Source organism: Aplidium turbinatum, chromosome 18, assembly GCF_918807975.1.
Source record: "Aplidium turbinatum chromosome 18, kaAplTurb1.1, whole genome shotgun sequence".
Taxonomy (NCBI): domain Eukaryota; kingdom Metazoa; phylum Chordata; class Ascidiacea; order Aplousobranchia; family Polyclinidae; genus Aplidium; species Aplidium turbinatum.
The window spans coordinates 6,759,451-6,778,855 of NC_137489.1; the positions used below are offsets into that span (position 1 = coordinate 6,759,451).

Here is a 19,405-nt window from a genome sequence, read left to right on the forward strand (position 1 = left end):
GATATCTTGTCAACATGTTAGACACTGACTAACTGAATTACTTTCATAGCCTTGGTATGCCGTTCAGTTGCAAAGCATGTGAAGCCGAAGTAAGCTTCCGCAAATTAGCGCAAAAACCACGCCCACACAACTCTCTACGAAGATATTTTCATGACGTAACTTTCAATGAATCAGGCCGCATTGCCCAATGCCTGATTCATTACTGTTTCTTTCTTTGCAAGAAATTGTCTTGTATTGCCAGATAGCGATGATAGATAAATAACTAGAATTTTTTTTGGTTGTGTTGTTGCAAATTGTCCACTAAGCGTGTTTCTGTTTGCAACATGAAGAAATTTCTGCGTGATTCACTGCGATCACTTGACAAGTGTAAGCCTAATTTGGTTTAGATACAGTATTACAAATTTTGCGTCGTCACAAAATCTGCAAAGGCAAGCATAAATTGCTCACGTGACTTAATTTTTTGTGGTATACTCCTTGGGCTTCAATTACGTCATCGTTGTTATTCAGTTAGCCGTGTAATTGCTATTGATTTTTGCTTGCTTTTAGTACGCTCTATGCCATGGATATTGTTGCCTAGTTGAATGTCTAGCTTAAAACTTGATTAAGATAGACTTCCTCAGTTGCCAGAAGTCGTTTACAGATCTTGGTCTATTTATGTTGTAATTATCATACAGAGATATTTTCTTACTCTCAGTCGTTTCCGTATAGCTTGCTGAGCGCAGTTTGATATCTCGTCGTGCGATGTTGTAGCAACGTAGCATTCTTTTGTATTGTATTAGTAAGACAAGGGCGGTGTGATCAAAGAAGTGTTGGAATTTTTTCAACAAATTTGAAATTCCTTTTCGTTTTCTTGATTGGAAGTTAATAGGCTTGTCAAGTTGGACAAACACGAAGCATTAAAATATTAATGCCATTCTTCTGTTTCAGACTATACTGTTTCTTGAAATGGATGGTACAGATCGATTTCTGGATTCGATTCAGAGATTCTCAGCCAGAAGATCGGTTCTTTTCACATGGATTCAATGTCCACAGACGTTGAATCCATATGAAAAAGGTCTTATTTGCGGCTGGGTAGCTTCAATTAAAAGGCTGTACACCAGTGATTTAATATTTTTCAAATGTTAAGCCGCTTCTCAGCCAGCAAGAGTTGAAAGTCGTTTCGAGCATGGCTCAATCCAACAGAAATTTGTATTTCTTTTACAATGTTTTTCAGCTTTTATGTCGAGCACCGCAATATTTCTTAGCAATAAAAAAGAAACATTTTGCCTTGTTGGACGGCTTATTTGTGTTTATTAATTTGCAACAGTTTTTAGTTTTGTAATACACACACACCATGGGAAATATTTCTAGCAAGAGAGCTCATTATGACGTCAATGAATCAGTAAAAGAAGCCCCTTCCAATGAAGCTCAGATCACAGCAATTGTAAGTATGCTATCGATTTCGGTAACTATATTTCTTGTATGTAAACATGGCACAACTGCTTCAGTTACCTTTGGTGACCCTGTGTATTGGACACAGCAACACATTTCATGAAGCCACTTTTGTGGTCTTTCATGTGGCTTGAAATACCACTTCAGGTATTAAATATCAAAAGTAATTCCATTAAACGAGATCAATCGATTTTAATGGGCTATAAATTACTTATTGGCTTGCATCCGATTATTGCGCTTCGAGAATCGAAGAATTGAAAACCCAATACTCAACAAAAGAGGTCAACCCACGAAAGCAATTGATCAAAATTATCCAAGTTAGTTTGATAGACAACACACATACACATCGGCGGTCACTAATGAGATAGCAGCGTCAGGTTTCACAATATCGTCAAACCTACGACTTCAACCATAAGAAAATAGCCAAAATTTAATCAATGCAATTTGAGTACAAACTTTGCCAACAATTGCATGTTATGGAGAATGGTATGATAGGGTAAAATTTGGGCAGAATCGTAGCTAAGAAGTTAGGTGAATGATAACCATATGGAAGAGTAACAGTGGTTACAGACCGGTTAGGGAACTACGTCTTGGATAGAAAAATAGTATTTCTAGATTGTATCAGCTTCGCCTCAATGGCATTCCGACCACAAGCAGTGGCCAGTGTTGTCTAATTATTTTACTTCACTTGCCCTCCCCCCTGGCCCACCATTGCTTTCGGTACTGTCGGTAGGTTGACCTGCTACAAAGTTAAGATTTGGTTTTACACATTGCGTCTGTGCTTTTATTAAACCTTATGACGCTGAAAATGAGGTTTAGTATATACTGTACACTTACCACAAATAAAGTGACTGCGTTCTTCTGGTGACTAGAGGCTGCTAGGTTACCTCCTGATATGGGTAATGCATTGCTTTTATTACCGACGTTTCGTCAGTCAGCACGACTGTCTTCAGTCAGAACGACTATCACCCTTAACATCACGAGGTAATCTACTAACTAGCTTATAGTCACTAGAAGAACGCAAGTCACTTTATTTATCAGATGCCTGGTGAACAGTTGCACTCTGTTTTTACACTTACTATATTGGTGTGCTGGGCATGCAAATATTTCCCACTAATTGTTGAGTGTTGAGAAAATTACCACTTTTCGTGAGTGGTGTTGGGAAAAACCACATAGTAATTAAGACAACTTGAAGCGAAAATTTTCATTGAATTGAACTAAAATTCTAATGTGCAAAGACGCTTTGAGATACTCCCATAGCTATTGCGCATATCAAGCCAAGCCTTTGTGGTTAGTGGAGATATGTTTCTATCATTTTTAGTTTCAAAAAGGGGACACCAGATTATTTTAGTCAACACTAATACACACCTAAGTAAAGGCATTTACCGGATAATATTTCCTCGCTGCACGTAGGGACACTTTTTACGTAACCAATATGCAGTAGAGCTTGCACCATTGCAAAAAATGAAGTTTTCTAAAGGAGAGTATTCAACATGCACATTAGAAGCATAAAATTTCTTGTTTAGGCGTTGCCTAATTTTCCCCCAGTTTGCCTTACCAAGAAGCCCTTAGTACACTACAGCAGACCAAGTATTTCCCACTTTTATATTTCTTGCGTATTCTGCTTATGACTTGCATACTGAGGGGTTTTGTATCACGCGTAGACCACGATATAAAACTAAATAACATTTTATTTTCAGGAAAAACCTAATGGCGATCTGACGGATAGCGGAGAAAACGGAAAACCAGTGGAGGTGGAAGTTGTCAATGAAAACGGAACAAGTCCTCAACACGACGAATCGAAAAAGACAAAAGTTTTCTCCAAATTTAAGTTCCCAAGCTTTCCCCTTGGAAAAAAAGCTGCTACCAAAACTCCTCCAGCTGAAGAAAGTGCTAAAAATAAGGTTGAGGAAGAGAAAACTGATGCGGCTGCCGACAAAGAAGAGCCACAGAAAGACACTGAATCTGCACCTGATCAAGCTTCTGAAAAACAGGAGGAAGATACTTCAGAAATTCCAAAAGAAACAACCGAAGAAACGATGAATACGGAAGAAAACAAAGACACTGCAGCTGAACCAGAAACGACAGAGGAACCAGTCCAAGACGAAGACGAAATCAAAGAAGCTCCAACTGAAGAAGCTAAGGAAGAAGTCAAATCAGATGAAGATAAAGACGAAGCCCAAGCTCCCGCTGAAGAAGAAAGTAGTCCAAGGAAGTTCGGTAAGAATTTAAAGAGAATGTTTTCCGGCACGATCGCTAACATCAAGAGAAAGACATCTGGTAAAAAAACAAATAAAGATGAATCCGAGGAAAAAGTCGAAGAAACCCAAGAAGCAAGTCAAGAAAGCCTCGAGAAGAGCGGTGAAAATGAAGAGGCCGCAGCAAAACTGGAAAGTCCCACCGACGAAGTAACGGAGGACCCAGCAGAGAAACCTGAAGAAGAGCAGAAAACTCCCGATGCAGAAGAATCCCCGGCCGAGTCTAATCAGGAGAAACAAGAGGAAGATGCCAAACCTGCCGATAAAGAACCTTCAAAAGAAGCTCCAACAGAGGAAGGTAAATAAAATTTAAACTTGTATGAACGGAAAAGGCAGCGATTGCTTAAAATCTCCGCCATTTATTTGTAATAAGTTAGATTTTAATTCCATGACAGTCCACGTCGCAAATTGGTGACTTTGTTACCTTATCAAGGTTTTCATCTGTGTTGAGGTGATGTGGTGTGAATCAACTTGAGCTGAGTAGATGGCGTTGGACTAACATTTTTATGTTAAAAAACGAGCTTTATTTAGAAAGAGCAAAATTATTTCGTTTTCTTGTCAATAACCTACAGAACTTTACAATAATATATACATTTTACATTTAATTTCATTACGAAATTTTGTTTACAGAGAAGCCTGGATTCTTTGTTTCTCTAAAAAACATCTTTAGACGAAAGAGCACCAAAAAAGTGAGTGACTTTCACATACGCTTGTAAGGTTACCTAGTTTCGAAAATTCGCCTCACACACATTAGCGTTTTCACAAGGTAAATTTAGTATTAGGTAAATTATCCTGAGACAAATATCTTACTTTCGTACAAGGTACTGTGCACTTTAATGGGTTAGTGGTAGTGGGGTATGTCTACAAGTTGGTTGGCTGAATGGCTGACAAGTTGCATTTGTGGTACAGTACTGAGATTTTGCCATTAGTACGCTATGTTTACCAAGAGTCATTTGTTCATCTGTCAGCTTTCTCGGTAATGAAAGAATTCAATTTGATGGTCAGGCGTGGTTAGTATTTGCTGGAAAAAAGTACTTACGTTGCTTCAGCGTAAAGTACTTCAAATTTAAAGGCAAACTTGCAAACGTTGTCATGACGGCTTTATCTTGTCCCGCGAGAGGCGGACATTCCTTCGCACTGGTTTGTCGTTTGGAGTGATGGGACTGCCTGCACGTCCGCAACAACGAAAACAAACTACATGTTTTCCAATCTAACTGCATTCAAACCGTGTTGCAAGAGCCCACATAACATTGAAAGTAATCATTTTACCACACCACAATCATGGTTTGTCACTAATAGGAAAAGCGTTTCTTTGCCAACAATTTTGGCATACCATTCTTACATCAAGCCGGTGGCAGCGATATCCTTTTATAGTGACGTGATTTCTTTGAATGATCCGTCATAGGATTACGCACGAATGGTAGCCTATTAGCATATTTACTTTTTACGTCTGATTACACGTGACTTCATATTTGCGGCCAGGATGAAGTCATCAAGTTGGCTTAGGTCTAATCCGCCATGTAATTTTATTTACTTCGCCAGTTGTGGTTGAGACTTCAAAATTCAGTACACTTGCGCTCTTGTTGTTCAATGGTAGGCTACTGTTGCTCGACACTGACATCCAAGTTGTAAATCAATTTATATTTCATTTACTTGAACGGGTTACAAACTTGAATAAAGTCAGATGTTAGGTTTAAAGTTAAAGTTTAAATGATATGTTCAAACTTCTAAGTCTGATTTTAGCACGGCGTTTGCTTTTGGCTTGTGTTTTGTGACATCTTTCACACTTACCATTTAGAAATTCAATTCAAATCGGTGGTTCGCAAAAGAAAGAAGGTCATGAACCCTCTTGAAATCTTGTAGAGAAATTTATCATGTTCATATGCTTGCACAACATTAACCTGATATACATTTTAGATTTTTCGTTGCGGTGTATCGTTTCAATTGCCACTCAAACTAATGTGTTTAGCCGCTCTATTACAGGGATGGCACAACTCCATTTATACAACTCCATTACACAATTAAACCACAATTCAACTAATCCGCTGGCGTGTCTATTACATTGTGGTTTGGCTAAATTAAATGGCACCGCGACCTGCTGTGACTTGCTATTCCCTTGGTTTCAAAGCAGTAGCGATTGTATTGTCCAGAACCTTGACAACGATACTGCTGTCATCAGGTCATTGCCATTGTGCTCCACTGAGCAGGGTTGTCAGACAGGTTTTGAGAAAAAGAGCCAAACAATGTCAAAAAAAGGGCCAAACTGGGTAAAAAACAGCCAAATTGTTCAATAACGTTGTCATTAACGTTATAATACATAATAACGTTAACAACGTCAATAACGTTACAACATTACAACAACACAGTCTACATGCTACAAGAACAATTCCAAATCTTCATCTTCTACAGTGTTTCCACTCGAATCTTTGGCATTGGCATAAACATTGTCAGCTAAACACTGTCTAAAAAATCGTAATAACACTTAACACTTTTCAGTCCCAATTTCCGAAAGAGATTTATTTAAAAAGCTAGTTTGATAGTATGTGCCAACTGCTTCCAAAAAGATCCAAATATTGAAAACAAAGGGCCAAGGGGCCAAACAATTTTTTTTGCGCCAACTACCTCTAAAAAGGGCCAAATTTGTGAAATTTGGCCCCAAAAGGGCCAATCTGGCAAGCCTGCCACTTAGATCAAACTTGAAATTAAGTTTGAGGATAACTGTTCATTTGTTCTTGTTGATTGTTTGTCTGAAAAATCAATTCTTTGAGGTGCTGCCAAAAAGCAGATCATTATTGAGTTCTTTCAACGTCGCAATTCAATTTTTAAAATCACATTTAATTTTTGTAATCCGCCACATTGCTACCGTGTGCGGTAGCTCGACGACTGCACAACGTGGGAAAGTTTATAATTTACTACAGTTGTGTTATCATCCAAGACATTCCAAAGTGATCTTTTTCTAAACACGTTTCCTATTCTCCTTAAAATAATAACAAATTGAGTCGACCATCCACACACACCCTGCTAGATGTCATTGTTTACATTTTTTTAACGTTAGCAGCTGTTGAATAAATACAAAAAATGACTGACTTACTGGGTAGGTCTGGGTTTGAAGCAATTTTGCACAAGCAAAATTGATCGCAATAAAAGGGAAATAAAACAGAATGCCCGTCTCGATTTGGATGCTAATTGACTACGTGAAGAAACTGCTTGAACCGCAGTCATCAGTCTTGTCACACTAAACAAACTGACTTTTTGACTGGCAGCACTTAAATAAAATGTCAGTGCACAAATAGTGATAAATTTTTCTTGACGGTTTAAGACTTTAAGTGAAAGCTATCAAAGGCAACAAAAAAAACAAGAAAATTTATGTTCGCATGCAAATAGTTAATTTAACGTTGTAAAAGAGTTAAGGTGCTTGCAAATTCAACTGACACATCGATTGGGACAATACGTTTATGCCTGCAGAGTTCTGTTTTGTATCAAAATCATTCGGTTTTGGGTTTAATTGACAAAGCCAGTAGACCACCGATTCCACCGGTCGTTATATAGCTAACCGTAACAATTTATAGCAACTAAATACGACTTAATTTGGTTGGAAACTGCAAAGGCTGATCAAATGATTGTTATTCGATACATGCAATTATTCAAACTACCATTCTTCTTCACCAACCAAAGTCGCTATTGCATCGTTTTAAGCTTTTCAGACGTTGAAAAGTTTAGTTACAATTTGACTGGTTCGGTAGATACCTCGTAATTACCAAAGCTTCTGAAGTAGCAATTAACTCCATGTTCCTGAGCAGTCCATGCTATCTACTGTACTCTTGCCGGGATAACATTGAATGCCCACTTTCGTTTAAATACTGTCATTGATCTGGAAGTGTGTCGTCAGAACAAATTTAGCAGTGGTCCCCATCCTTGTGTCTATTTCAGTGACATCACTAAATTTCAACATTTTAATGTTGCTTGACAAGTCCGGGTCTGTATACATATCTCCTCTTGCAGGAAAGTATGCTGCTTATTTACATATCAAAGTTTTCAGATGAAGACAAAAGATCTAAATTCGTGTTTTTCACATTAAACTTCTATTCAGTTAAAACTATTACGAAAATTTCTTCAATTCACTTGCCATTGCTGACACAAAATGTGCATAACTGGTACCGTTGTTTTTTATATTTCTTTGCTAAAACTTGACGGGGATACTAATCCAAGAAAAAATGAGTAAAGCCACTGGCCAAGTTGTCATAGTTAAATACCGGTGCTTTGAAAGATTTCAATTTGCACAAGTGTGCTCCATATGAAAACGGAGCGGTCATCGATTTTTAATGCAGTTTGACATCTTTGATGCAGCTGGCGACGAAATGCGAATAACTTGTTTGCATAAACGGGTACACATTGCTTCTGCTTCAATGACCGAAATCTGGTTAACACATCGAAAAATTATAAGAAACAAAACAAAACTGAGTTAAAACTTGATGTCAAACACATTAGCTCAATGTGTGTTAAATGTTGCATCTTAACAAAAGACTCACGTTGCGCGACGTTTACGCGATGTTGACGACTGTAGGTGAACTTGAGCTTCGATATTTGCTGTCAAACATTAGAATTTCGCTTTTCAGTAGGCTAGTCTGCAGGAGTTAATTACGAATCGGAACCAAGCGGCGTTTGTGGAATGTGCAGCACGGAATGTGCAAGCCACTTCGTGCCATTGAACATCTTTTTGACGTTAAATGTACGACAGTATGGGTTGCGCAATTCAAGTTTAGAGTTTTCACAACTTTGAGAGTTGTATTTGCTCAACAGTTTCAAGCGGAAGCTACAAACTAAGGCGTTTTACAAACGTTGCAATCGATTTTTTAGTCCCCAAGATGGCTATAGTGTGTTGTGAGTGGTTTCTCCAGGTTTGCGGAATTGTTGAATTTAAGACATCCAGGAGTTTTGTAGTGGAGTGCTATAAAATCCCTAGACATTAAACTTCTGCATAAAATTGATGTACGGTAGCAAGTGCTACGCTCGCTTAACTTTGCTGTAGAGGAGATCATGCTATCGGCAATTTTGTATTTATCATCAGCACTAACTTGTTGCAGTGGAAATGACTGATTAAGCCATACGCGATTTAAAAGGTGCTTTTAAAGGGCCTTATCAACTACTGCTTCAACGTATTCATTTTCTGATATGTTGACGTTTAGAGATTGACTCGGGAGATTTCTTTTCTGGTTTCAAGCAGCGCCTCAATTAGACTTCCTTGCGTACTGACAGGTCAGCTTAAAACTTGACTATGCGGTTATTAACATCTCGAGTGTAAGTGACCAAACGTTTTTTAATCGCATTTTTATCGCCAAAACAGTTGCAGGTCGCACGTAAGCCACGTTTGAAGTCGACCACTTGGCTGCATATCTTTGCGTGACACATTTTATCTTTTCCTAACGTTATATTTCAGTAAAACAGCGGCTGTCAGATGGAAACGTGCGGCAAAGTAGGTCAGATAGTAGGAAATTGTATTTAGACCTAGTGTGGTGCTTTTAAAACTGGAATTTTAATCTATGTGTGACATAGCTGTGGTTGAGCACTTATGACGTAGATGAATATGATCAGGCAATAATTTTTGACAGCTTCTGCTGCACTGGCAAAAAGTTTACTTCACTGCACACAACAATATGAAATCACAAATATTAGTGTCGGCCGCGATTTACACCACAAACAGGAAAACACACCTACAAAAGTTTTTTGGAGCAATTGCTGCAATTTCTCTTACCGGGAGAAAGACTCTCTTTTTGTTGCTTCACCACAATGTGTAGTATTTTAATTCACCGCAAAAACAAACCACGATTTAAATGCTTTTGGTAATCCTATGCCTGCTTGATATGCTCCACTAATTCTAAAGGGTGTTTCGGCTTGGGTATGACATCTTTTTCGAATTCTTAATTTTAACTTTACGGCATAAGTTATCGCAAGATCTATAACAACAAAACAATTTTGTCCATCAACGAAGCGCTGCAGGGCTTTTAAAAATGAACTTAAGTGAAAACCTAGTTATTTGGTGGCTCAACAAAGTTCCCTCGTTGTGCACAAGTATGCATGTGTGAACTCCCAAAACTGAGCAAACATTGAAGCATACACAGCTCTGCAATTGTCGCAACCTTTCTCTTCTGAGAACCTTGCTTGTGTCACTTTGTTTTTGAAGTTGTAAACTAATTTCAGTGAGTTTATAATCGACCCACGCATTGTTTTCTGTGAAAGCAGATGCTTTTCAATAGCTTACTTAGTCGGTGCAGCATTGGAAGAGTTTTAAACAATCTTTAAGTGGTAAATGCATCTTTGATTTTAATGGCGGCCTGATGTAAACTTCACTTTTTTAATTTTTTCCCTCTATGAAAGGAGGTTATTTACAATATAACACACGTTTCGTTTTGAAAGTTAGAAAATTTTGTTTTGCCGTGGCTTTCAAATGAAGCTATTTGATTTTCGCTAAGACTTACGTCTGTTGAGCACATATGTTTTGAGCGATTTTCCTGATTTCAGCTTTCGATCTTAAAAAAAAAAGGTTTAAACACCAAGGTTTCAAAGTTTCAAAAGTACAGATTTGTAATAGGACTTTGGACGTCCAAAACGCTATTGCAATGCGATTCTTGACAGAACAAAATTAGAAAAAGGTTCCTTTTGTTAAAGCGCCTTGGGTCTGGGCCTGCATCATGCATACGCGCACATTCTTTGCTCAAAATATGTCAAGAATTTTTTCTGTTTCTTTGTCATCAGTTTTAAAATGTGACGTAACTACAGTGTTCGGGTAGGCATTACGTCATTCAGAGGCTAAGAATGTGGGTTAAATTCTTTTGTGACTCACAATTGAACGGTCTTTGTTTAGGCGTTTAAAATTTTAGTTTTTGCATGGTTTTTGAAAAGTAATCTTGGGATGTTTCAAACATTGTTTTATCAAAATCTTTGAAAAATTTAGCCTATTCTGAACGGTTTTAAAATCCTCATTAAAGTGAGTGATATTAGATCTGCACATCTCAACGATAGAATGTATGTTGAATTGAATTCATCGTACAATGCACACGAATGTTTCTTAAGAGGCAGAGGATGGCGCAGCGGATAAGCACTCGCTTTTCAATAAATAAATGATCTTAGTTCTACCATCGACTTAATGCTGGTTGTTCCTGCGAATGACAAAACTTCAAGTAATAACGAAAATCTTAAACTTAGTGATTTTATATTTCATTCAGGAAGAAGAGAAACCATCAGAGGAAACAGTTCAAGAAGAGCCTGCCAAGGAAGAGGTTGCAGAAGAAGAATCCTCTCAAGCTAAGGAAGAAACGCCAAATGAGGTACCGGTATTTCACTTTTTGGATTGCCTTTGCTTACGAAGAAATCTAGCAACGCCTAGTTATGCAGTTTCTAAATTCAACCCTCGCTTTTTGATCATTGCCTGTCAACAACTGATTGTCGCTGTAGCCTAACCGGTATGTTTGATAAAAAAAAACTCTGTTACAGGAGACTAAAGATGAAGAGCCTACTGAAGATGATGCTCCAAAAGATGAAGGAACATCTGCAGTGCCAGTTGTCGTCGAAACTGAAGAACAAACTGAAGAAGCACCTGCAGGTAAAGCAAATGCCTGACATTCACTAAAAACCTTCAGCATTCAGTCATTTGGTTCTATTTTACGTCAGCGTCATCGGTGGCGTATGCACGGAGGGAGATAACATTAAGCCATGTCACACCCCCTCTTCCCAGAGTATGAATCTTATATCTGTAATTTACTGTGTTAACCGTAAAACAGCGACATAATCAGGTAAAAACATCGAAAGTTCATATTGCGCCAATCGATAGGTTACCTTAAAACTTGCGCAGGTCATGAGATTAAAGTATTGCTATTTTTAAAATTATCAATTGCATGTGATACTCCCCTCCCACCTCCGTAACAAAAGCTTGCGTATGCCTGTGGTTGTATCAGTGTTTAATTAAGTGATTAACTTTCTGAGCGCTTGTTGATTCGCGTGTTTAAGTTCGTATTCATATTCTATTTACCTAAGACTCATAATGTGCAACATGTTTCAGTGCAAACTAATAAATTAATTGTTTTCAATTTGATTTGGGAAAGGTGTTTGGGCCTAGGTCAAACGTTTGCTGATTGCTGCAATCTAAAAAGCGGTTTTGGTCTAATTTTTAGTGCAGAAATAGTGCTAGCAATCTGGGTTTTTTTTTTCGCCGAGACTTTTTGGTCATTTGTCCGAAATGACTTGAAAAAATTCGGTCAATTTTATTTATTTCGGTCATTTTTAATCATTTTTGGTCATATATAGTCAATTGACTATATATTTTTTTGGACATTTTGACCGAATTGACTAGGCCTATATTTTTTTTCGGACATTTTGCTAAAAAGTCGGTCAATGACCGATAAATGACCGAAAAAAAAAACCCAGCTAGCAATCTTACCTGTGCCATTTTAGTTTTTTAGTTTGAACAAATATTAGCCTGTTTATTTTGAAATTCGTGTTTCGGGTAATATTCGTGGTTAGGTAAATCACTGTACTAGACTAAATTCTTTACTGTTTTGCGGCAGAAGTGGCTGTTTTACCACCAGAAAGCTGAAGTGGGCCAGGTACCCAGAAGGGGGCCCGGTACTTTACCATCTGCCAACTGAAATGGCTGTTTTAACCTCTGGTGGCAATTCCTTTAGATCTGATTATATTAAGATTTAGATAATGTTTGAACTCGCGGGGAATTTTTTAAATCCGGGGCCATTTAAATATTCTGGGCCCGGGTCCAAAAGTACCACCTAGACCCCCCTGTCAACGCCCCTGCTTAAGCCTTTGGTTGTACTGTAGGTTACTGTTAGCTTGTTTTTCGGACAGAAACCGTTTTTTGTGCCACACTATTGTAAATACTATATGATCATTTTTTACCAACCAGCCTGCAAAGCTTTTAAAAGGTGAACACTGAACAGTTTATGGAATCAGAAAAAAACTTTGTCGGGGTTTGGCGCATCTCGTTTTCTAGAAAGTCTTATCGATCATCTGTATTTTGTAAACATACACTGCAGATAGACTGGCGCTCTTGCGTTGAGTAATAAAGGACTTTTAGCCGGCAAACCAGCCCTTCATTGCATTGATAGAACGTCTGCAGACGGACTGATTTGCATGGTATTGGTTAATGAAAGCAAGAGATGGAAAGTTTTGTAAGTTAATAATCTCTTCAGGCTTTACTTATCCTTTCCAGCGCACTTGTGTGGCCTGTTGAAACAAACGCACGTTCTTTTAAGACGAATCTGATTGAAATAAGATTATTTATCACCAAAGTAAAGATACGCTTATGATGGGAATTCAAACTGGACCATTTGGCTATAACTCAATGCGAGAAATAGGCTCTTTGATCTGTTTAGCTTGCCAGAGAAAAGTAGTAAGCCCCAATTCTCCTGTCAGCGACCTCCTGCGACGTAATTAGGATATTTTTTTGGTTTGCTGTAAATGTTGTCGATTTTGGTTCAAGTCGCGAACGTACAACTAACTATAATGAAGTTTTGCGACGTTTGCCCAAGAACAATGAAACAAGAGAATCGTCATTTGCCTCTTGTGATGGCTCTACGATGCATTTGCCTTCGAGCAAAAGTTATAAATTACCAAACATAGCAGGTTTCTCTTGCTGCAGTCAATCCTGGTTTGATCAAGCAAGTTGCAGTTGAAATGCAGTTTGTGTTTGCAACCTGTAATAAGTTTTAGGTGGTTTCCAATCATCGTACACTGACAGTCTGGACATTTTGGAAAGGAAGCCACTTTAACATGAAGAAATTCAGCTGAAACCACGAACCAATCAGAACATGTTATAAGAGGCTACCATCCAAGTGTGATCTTCCTAGCACTCAGCCGGAGAGTTACCGTAGGCTAATTCTTGTTGAGCTTTATTTAGTAGTAACAGAAGAAAAGCCTAATGGTAGGAGTGGTAATCGAACCCATGTCATGGAAATGACCACTTTCTAGCCCTAACCTTTAAGCCAACCAGCTGACAGAGAATTTACCACTCGCGTTGCTTTGGATAATCTTTTCGCCCTTTTTCACGTCAGGGAAAATGTAGCATGTGATAGGTTCATTGGTTCGAGGTTTCAATGACAATGGCTGAATTTTTTAAAGTGGACACTACCTTTAAGAAGGGTCTTCTGTCACATGAAGTTAAATACCAGACACCGCATTGCATGACCAAACATGATCAAGCTCGTTGGGTTTCAAATCAGTTCGTCTTAAGTTCGATTCCCTGTGTTGATGTGTTTTTAGAACAAAACATTTTGCTTTTTCGTTCATATTAATGTTTTGTTTTCGAAAGCAATGTAGTCAAACAGATTGTTAAATGACTGGAAAAGTGACGCAGATTTCGGTAGAGCTAATGCCCGTGAACAAAATGCACATCTTTGCCATTAACCTGAACATTTGTCTTTGTTAGCGCAGAACACCTATGCAACGTCATCACTTTGGTTTACAATTTCATGAAATGAATGTTTCGGGTTTTCAGCATTTCCTAAAAAGTTGCGGTTTACAAACCACCTACTCGTGCAAATGTTTCAGGTGGCAACCTGCAAAAACATTTACATGTTAAGTGGCTTTTAAACACAAGGCAACTCATTGCCCTCCCCGCGTTGTGGAGCCAGATTATGTTCAGCAAGCAAAACATCTCCGATATGGCTATTTAAGCCCCTTTTCTATGACCGGTTACTCGTTTTTAATGGTTATGTATTTTCCAACAACTCATGCTTCATACTAAATCTTTAAACATTTTGTAGATGTCTAAGAATAAAGTATGCCATTAGTACGTATGGGCCAAAAATATTGCAGAGCAAAACCGATGAAATAAACAAACTTCCCGCTTTCCGTATGGTTTTTGCAATTGCAACTTTATGCGGTTATCGCTTTCATTCTTCCAGGAAGTTCGTTTTATTATCGTCAATTCTTGTTTACTGACAAGCTTTGCTTTAACTGGATTACGCAATTTTAACATTGCCTTACGAATTATTCCTCATCTTCCTAGCCTTCGTCAAATGATGAATTGTTTTGTTACCCGCAGAGTTTGTTGAATGTTGTTTTGACTTGCCATCAAGTTCGCTATGCAATCTTGTACTTCAGTTTTCTATTGTATTTTACTGTTTTTTTGTTCGCTTCGGCACACCTATATATCTCCTGGTTAACAAATCAGTTGAAGGCCTGTAGAGTAGACATTAAATCTTCCGATTTGCTTGCAGGGCTAGTAGTTTCCAAGTTGTTATCCATCAAACGTTTTTGCACCAAACAAACGACCAGTACACTAATTTATTGGGGAGATACATTTCAAGTCATGGATTACATAACTATACCGTAGCGTATTTTGTATTGATTTAAAGCTTGGATCTAGCCTTGTGATCGTGATCGCCATCAGTCAATATTTTTACGTGTTACAGCCGCTTTATCAGAAGAAGCCGCTACTCCTGAAGAAGCCGATACTCCTGAAGTCGATACTCCTGAAGCCACTGCTCCTGAAGAAGCCGCTACTCTTGAAGAAGCCCAAGAACCGGTATGTGTATCCTTTCGTCTTTGATGTGTCCGTTGTCCTATGTTGTATTTCATGCTTAATTTTTTTGCATTAGTTGCATGCTCATCTACTTCACGCACGCAAATGCTTGCTATCACAGCTTTGCAAACAAAATAACGTTTTTCAGACCCCTGAAGAAAAGACCGATAACGAATCTGAGCAACAAAGCGCTCCGGAGGTGACCGAAGATTCGGAAAAACCATCTGAAGTTAAGGAGGAACCGGAACAAGCTTTTGCATCTGAACCTGAATCTTCCACTGCGGAAGCACCGAAGGAGACCGTGTCTGAAAACGAACCAAGCCAAGAAGAACAAGAGGTTGAGAAAGTTGCTGATAAACCCGATGCAGAAAAATCCGAGGAGCCGGAACAAAAAGAGGATGCAAATGAGCAAGCTCCAGCTGTTGAAAAGAAGACGTCAGAACCTGAGCAAACCGAAGAATCGATCCAAGCAGATCAACCAAAAGAAGCTGAAGAAGCTACGTTCGAAAAGCAGAGTGAAGAAACTTCAAAAGCAACTGAGCAGACCCAGTCGTCAGATATTGAACAATCCCCGTCTACTGAGCCAACGCAAGGTGAGAGGCAAAGTCAATGATAATGATAATGGTACTGACTGACTACAACCAACTGACAGTAAGAACTTCTTTTCAATTAATGTAAGGCATGATTAGAAAATGAATTGATTATTTCGACGCATGCCTGTATTTTCCTTGACAGCAGATGATTTTTTACAATACTTTGTAAAAAATTGCAAATGCATTGAATTGATTGCAGCATGTATCACCACCAAATAAACTTTATTTAGCCTATGTCGTAGTCACTTTCGATGGTTATGCTATTTTGGCCATGCTCGATTTTCACGGAAAATTTGCTCATCCACGATACGCATAAACAGCTTTCCTGGGGTTCTTTCTTGGATAAATCCCGTCTAGAGACATGTTCGTCTGCTCGAAACTCACATAGTTGGTCCTCTTTATACGCACAGTTTCCGACTATTCCATTTCAAGATAAATTAGAGTTTCGATTCAGGAAAGAATAACATAGACTCGAAGCGTTAAACTTTTAGGTTGTTTATTTACATCAAAAAGTCAAAACTTTAACTGCACCACACTTCACCGTGCCTCGTCACTAATCTCTTGCTTCGCCATCTAGGCTTCAACATAACTTAGTTGCCTACCCAATGCAAAACGGTTTCGGATAGGTGAAAACCATCCTTATTAAAGCACAGTTGTTTTTGATGAAGACAAAAATGTGCATTGATCACAACCTACAGTGTGCTCGACTGTGCAGAATCGAGACCAAGCAGCGCATCATTTTTGGGGTTTCTGCTGACTTGTCGTTGAATGTGTTTTGTGGAAAAAAACTTGGTAGAAACATGTGTGACAGACAATCTGGACCCCTTTGATATATTACACAGCGTATGTATTATTGAGTCAAATGCCCCCAATGGGTCTATTTTTGCCATGTCTTTATTTCACATACCTCGTATTACTCCCATTTCGAGTCCTAGTTTTGCTAATCTTATTATCCATTCATACCATTATGTTTTTGCAGAAACCTCATAACTGAAAGCCTTTGCGTGGATGACAAGGATTAATAGTTGAACAAACTTTATTTTGGAAGACGGAATGGATATGCCTTTCAGTGTTTACATCCGTCTTTTGCGAAAACTGTCAAGATTCTTTCAACTTATCGACTAAATGAACGTGTTAACGATGAGGACAAAAGATTTGCAAAACATCTGAATCAAGGAACACCGTTGGTGTGTGCCCAACATTATTGTTAGAATTGTTTCAAGTTGCTTTAGTGCTTGACACCCGTTATCATGGACGATCTGTTTACGGTTTAAAACGTCGAAGTAAAATCCTTTTCAAGGTACTAACGCACCATGTTGCATATTACTCGTTGTGAAGTTGTGATGTGTGGTCCAGATTTGGACAATGTTTTGGAGGTACCAGATTACTAACTGTTTAATTTTATTGTTTTGGGTCGCTTGTACCGCGCTTTTTATTGGTTGCTTTTCAAGTCCAAATATTCAGAGACTGCCAAGCCTTTCAACTACGTCGTTGTGTTTTGTCCATGTGCTTACGCAAATTCGCCAAGTTGTATATTTTTTCAAAGAGTGCTTTGTATTCTGCAACAGCCGGTATGTGATTTCCAAAGATGCCTTTGATAGACACAACAGCAGTGCCAGTCATCAACAGTCTTTTCTTCGTTTCAACGTTTGCCCATGCGCACTGGGGAACAAAGTGCATTGACCGGAGAGCTTTCTGAATAGAACCTGCGGGGGCTCGGGAGAGTTAAATTTTTGTGTCGTGTTTGCATGAACTTGCTCAGGCAATGGTAAGAAAATTCCAGGAGTGGAGTCGGGCGAAAAATGTACGACTCCAACTCTTTGGTTTACAACTGGTCTACTTTGGTTTCAGTGTTGCCAGATGTTGGAGGGTTGCCAGATTTTTTATTTTTGTTTTTCAGTTTTTAAATTTAATTTCTTAGGTTGTCATTGAAATTGAAACGGCGACTTTCATAAGAAAACATACTTCTGTTTTTCGGTAAAGTTGTAGAACTCAGTACGGAAAACAAATATAATTTTGAAAATATTACAAACAAATCTTATTTATCATTTTGTATCGAGTCGGAGTCGGCCTTTTTTTAACGATCCTGACTCCGGACATGCCAAAATCCTTCCGACTCCGGAGCCCTGGAAAACACAGTTGGATTAATTTGAGGGATCCATTTTTCCGCCTATTGCAAACCCGAAAAATCTTTTCAGTTTACACCATTACATTTCTGCATTTGTAAGTTTTATATCTTCGTTGTGCAAATATGTATAAACTAACGTAACTACTAAAACAGTTATTCGTTTTCTTTTCTGTCAATGCGTTTTGACCAATCTCTTCGGCAACACTTTTTTGATATGTTCTAATTTCAAAACACTGCTCCGATTACGAATTGTATTAGAGTTGCAAGTGATACGTAAATCTGCACGCATTGCAAGTTGCAACTGCTGGTTAACGTGTGAGCCATCGCCTGGTAAAGCCAATTTGTAAGCCTGGTTAATAGTCGTTTGCTGTCGGAATGAAAGCAATTTCTCTTTTTTTGCGTTGTCTTCATCTTGTTTAAATAACATTTGCCTGGTGAATTAACGGTTTTCAATATTTTTTTTTGTATCGTCCATCCTCGTGATCATTTGCTTACTCCTTTTTTTTTAAACCGAGGACCCCAAGAAAGTAGCGAATATTTTAAACAAAGGTCTGCTTTAATTTACCATTGTTTGTCACGTAGTAATGCAAGATCATCTACGCCCACTTACGGCAGTTGAGTTTTTTACAATTTATTTTCGTCGACGCGTTGATGCTGGTGACTAAATTAACATTTGTTGAATTGACTGAAGCAATGCAATTTTCAGGCGTTATTGATTTATTAACAGTACCCTATTGTTTTTTGTAGTGTGTATAGTGTATACTTACATGCATACATACAGCACAATGCAGTTTATGCTGATTCACACGTAATAAAAGATCATTCTGTTAAAATAAGTTTGAAACCACTTGACTTGATAGGATAAGCTTTATTCCTCATGCTGATGGTTTGGTAGATTAACGCATTACTTGCTATCAAAGAAATGAAAGCCAAAGCAGCATTGGTTAAACTCTCCGCGAGTGCACTTGGGAGCAGTGTACCTGCCCAAACAGCAAGACTGGTAATGGCCAGGGCCGGATTTAGCTGATGGGGGGCCCGGGGCACTTAGATCGGGGGGCCCCCGTGCAAAAATTTTTTTCGCGTCTACGGCGCGAAAAACCATCTCGACGTCTACGGTAGCATCAGTCCAGTACTGCACAGCATTTTGCAGAAACTTTAAAGGCCAAAAGGAAAAAAATCACATTTTTTTCCACATAGGGGGCCCTTCAAAAGTCGGGGGGCCCGGGGCAACTGCCCCCTCTGCCCCCCCCCCTAAATCCGAGCCTGGTGATGGCTATCCAGCGGAAATTTGGTCATTTGAAAAAATAAGTCACATTATTGGGTGTGATCCTTGGTAGCTTGACCAGCATCAGTTTCAACAAGTTTGCGTAACAGATTAAGTGTCACAGCTCTCTACCTCTTACATGTAAATGTAGCCTGTCGTGGGGCTACGCATTGATTGCAATCCTCTTTGGTTATGATTAGG

At 38.7% G+C, this 19,405-nt stretch overlaps 1 protein-coding gene across 1 annotated transcript; it reads left to right on the top strand.

Moving 5' to 3' along the window:
* Nucleotides 1–1,219: 1,219 nt before the first annotated feature.
* LOC145787678 (uncharacterized) lies at nucleotides 1,220–18,820 on the top strand. The gene is made up of 8 exons (XM_082599473.1): nucleotides 1,220–1,423; nucleotides 3,132–3,987; nucleotides 4,320–4,378; nucleotides 10,913–11,014; nucleotides 11,181–11,289; nucleotides 15,110–15,222; nucleotides 15,368–15,812; nucleotides 16,792–18,820. The coding sequence occupies exons 1-8, from the start codon at nucleotides 1,334–1,336 to the stop codon at nucleotides 16,800–16,802; spliced, it is 1,785 nt and encodes a 594-aa protein (XP_082455599.1). The 5' UTR covers nucleotides 1,220–1,333; the 3' UTR covers nucleotides 16,803–18,820.
* The last annotated feature ends 585 nt before the right edge of the window (nucleotides 18,821–19,405 follow it).

What these genes read in the sequence shown, in the direction of transcription:
- LOC145787678 (XM_082599473.1), top strand. Translation starts at nt 1,334, where the DNA reads ATGGGAAATATTTCTAGCAAGAGAGCTCATTATGACGTCAATGAATCA. An exon ending in AGAAGCTCCAACAGAGGAAG is followed by an intron (nt 3,988 to 4,319) that starts GTAAATAAAATT and finishes TTTTGTTTACAG; the next exon opens with AGAAGCCTGGATTCTTTGTT. An exon ending in GACGAAAGAGCACCAAAAAA is followed by an intron (nt 4,379 to 10,912) that starts GTGAGTGACTTT and finishes TATTTCATTCAG; the next exon opens with GAAGAAGAGAAACCATCAGA.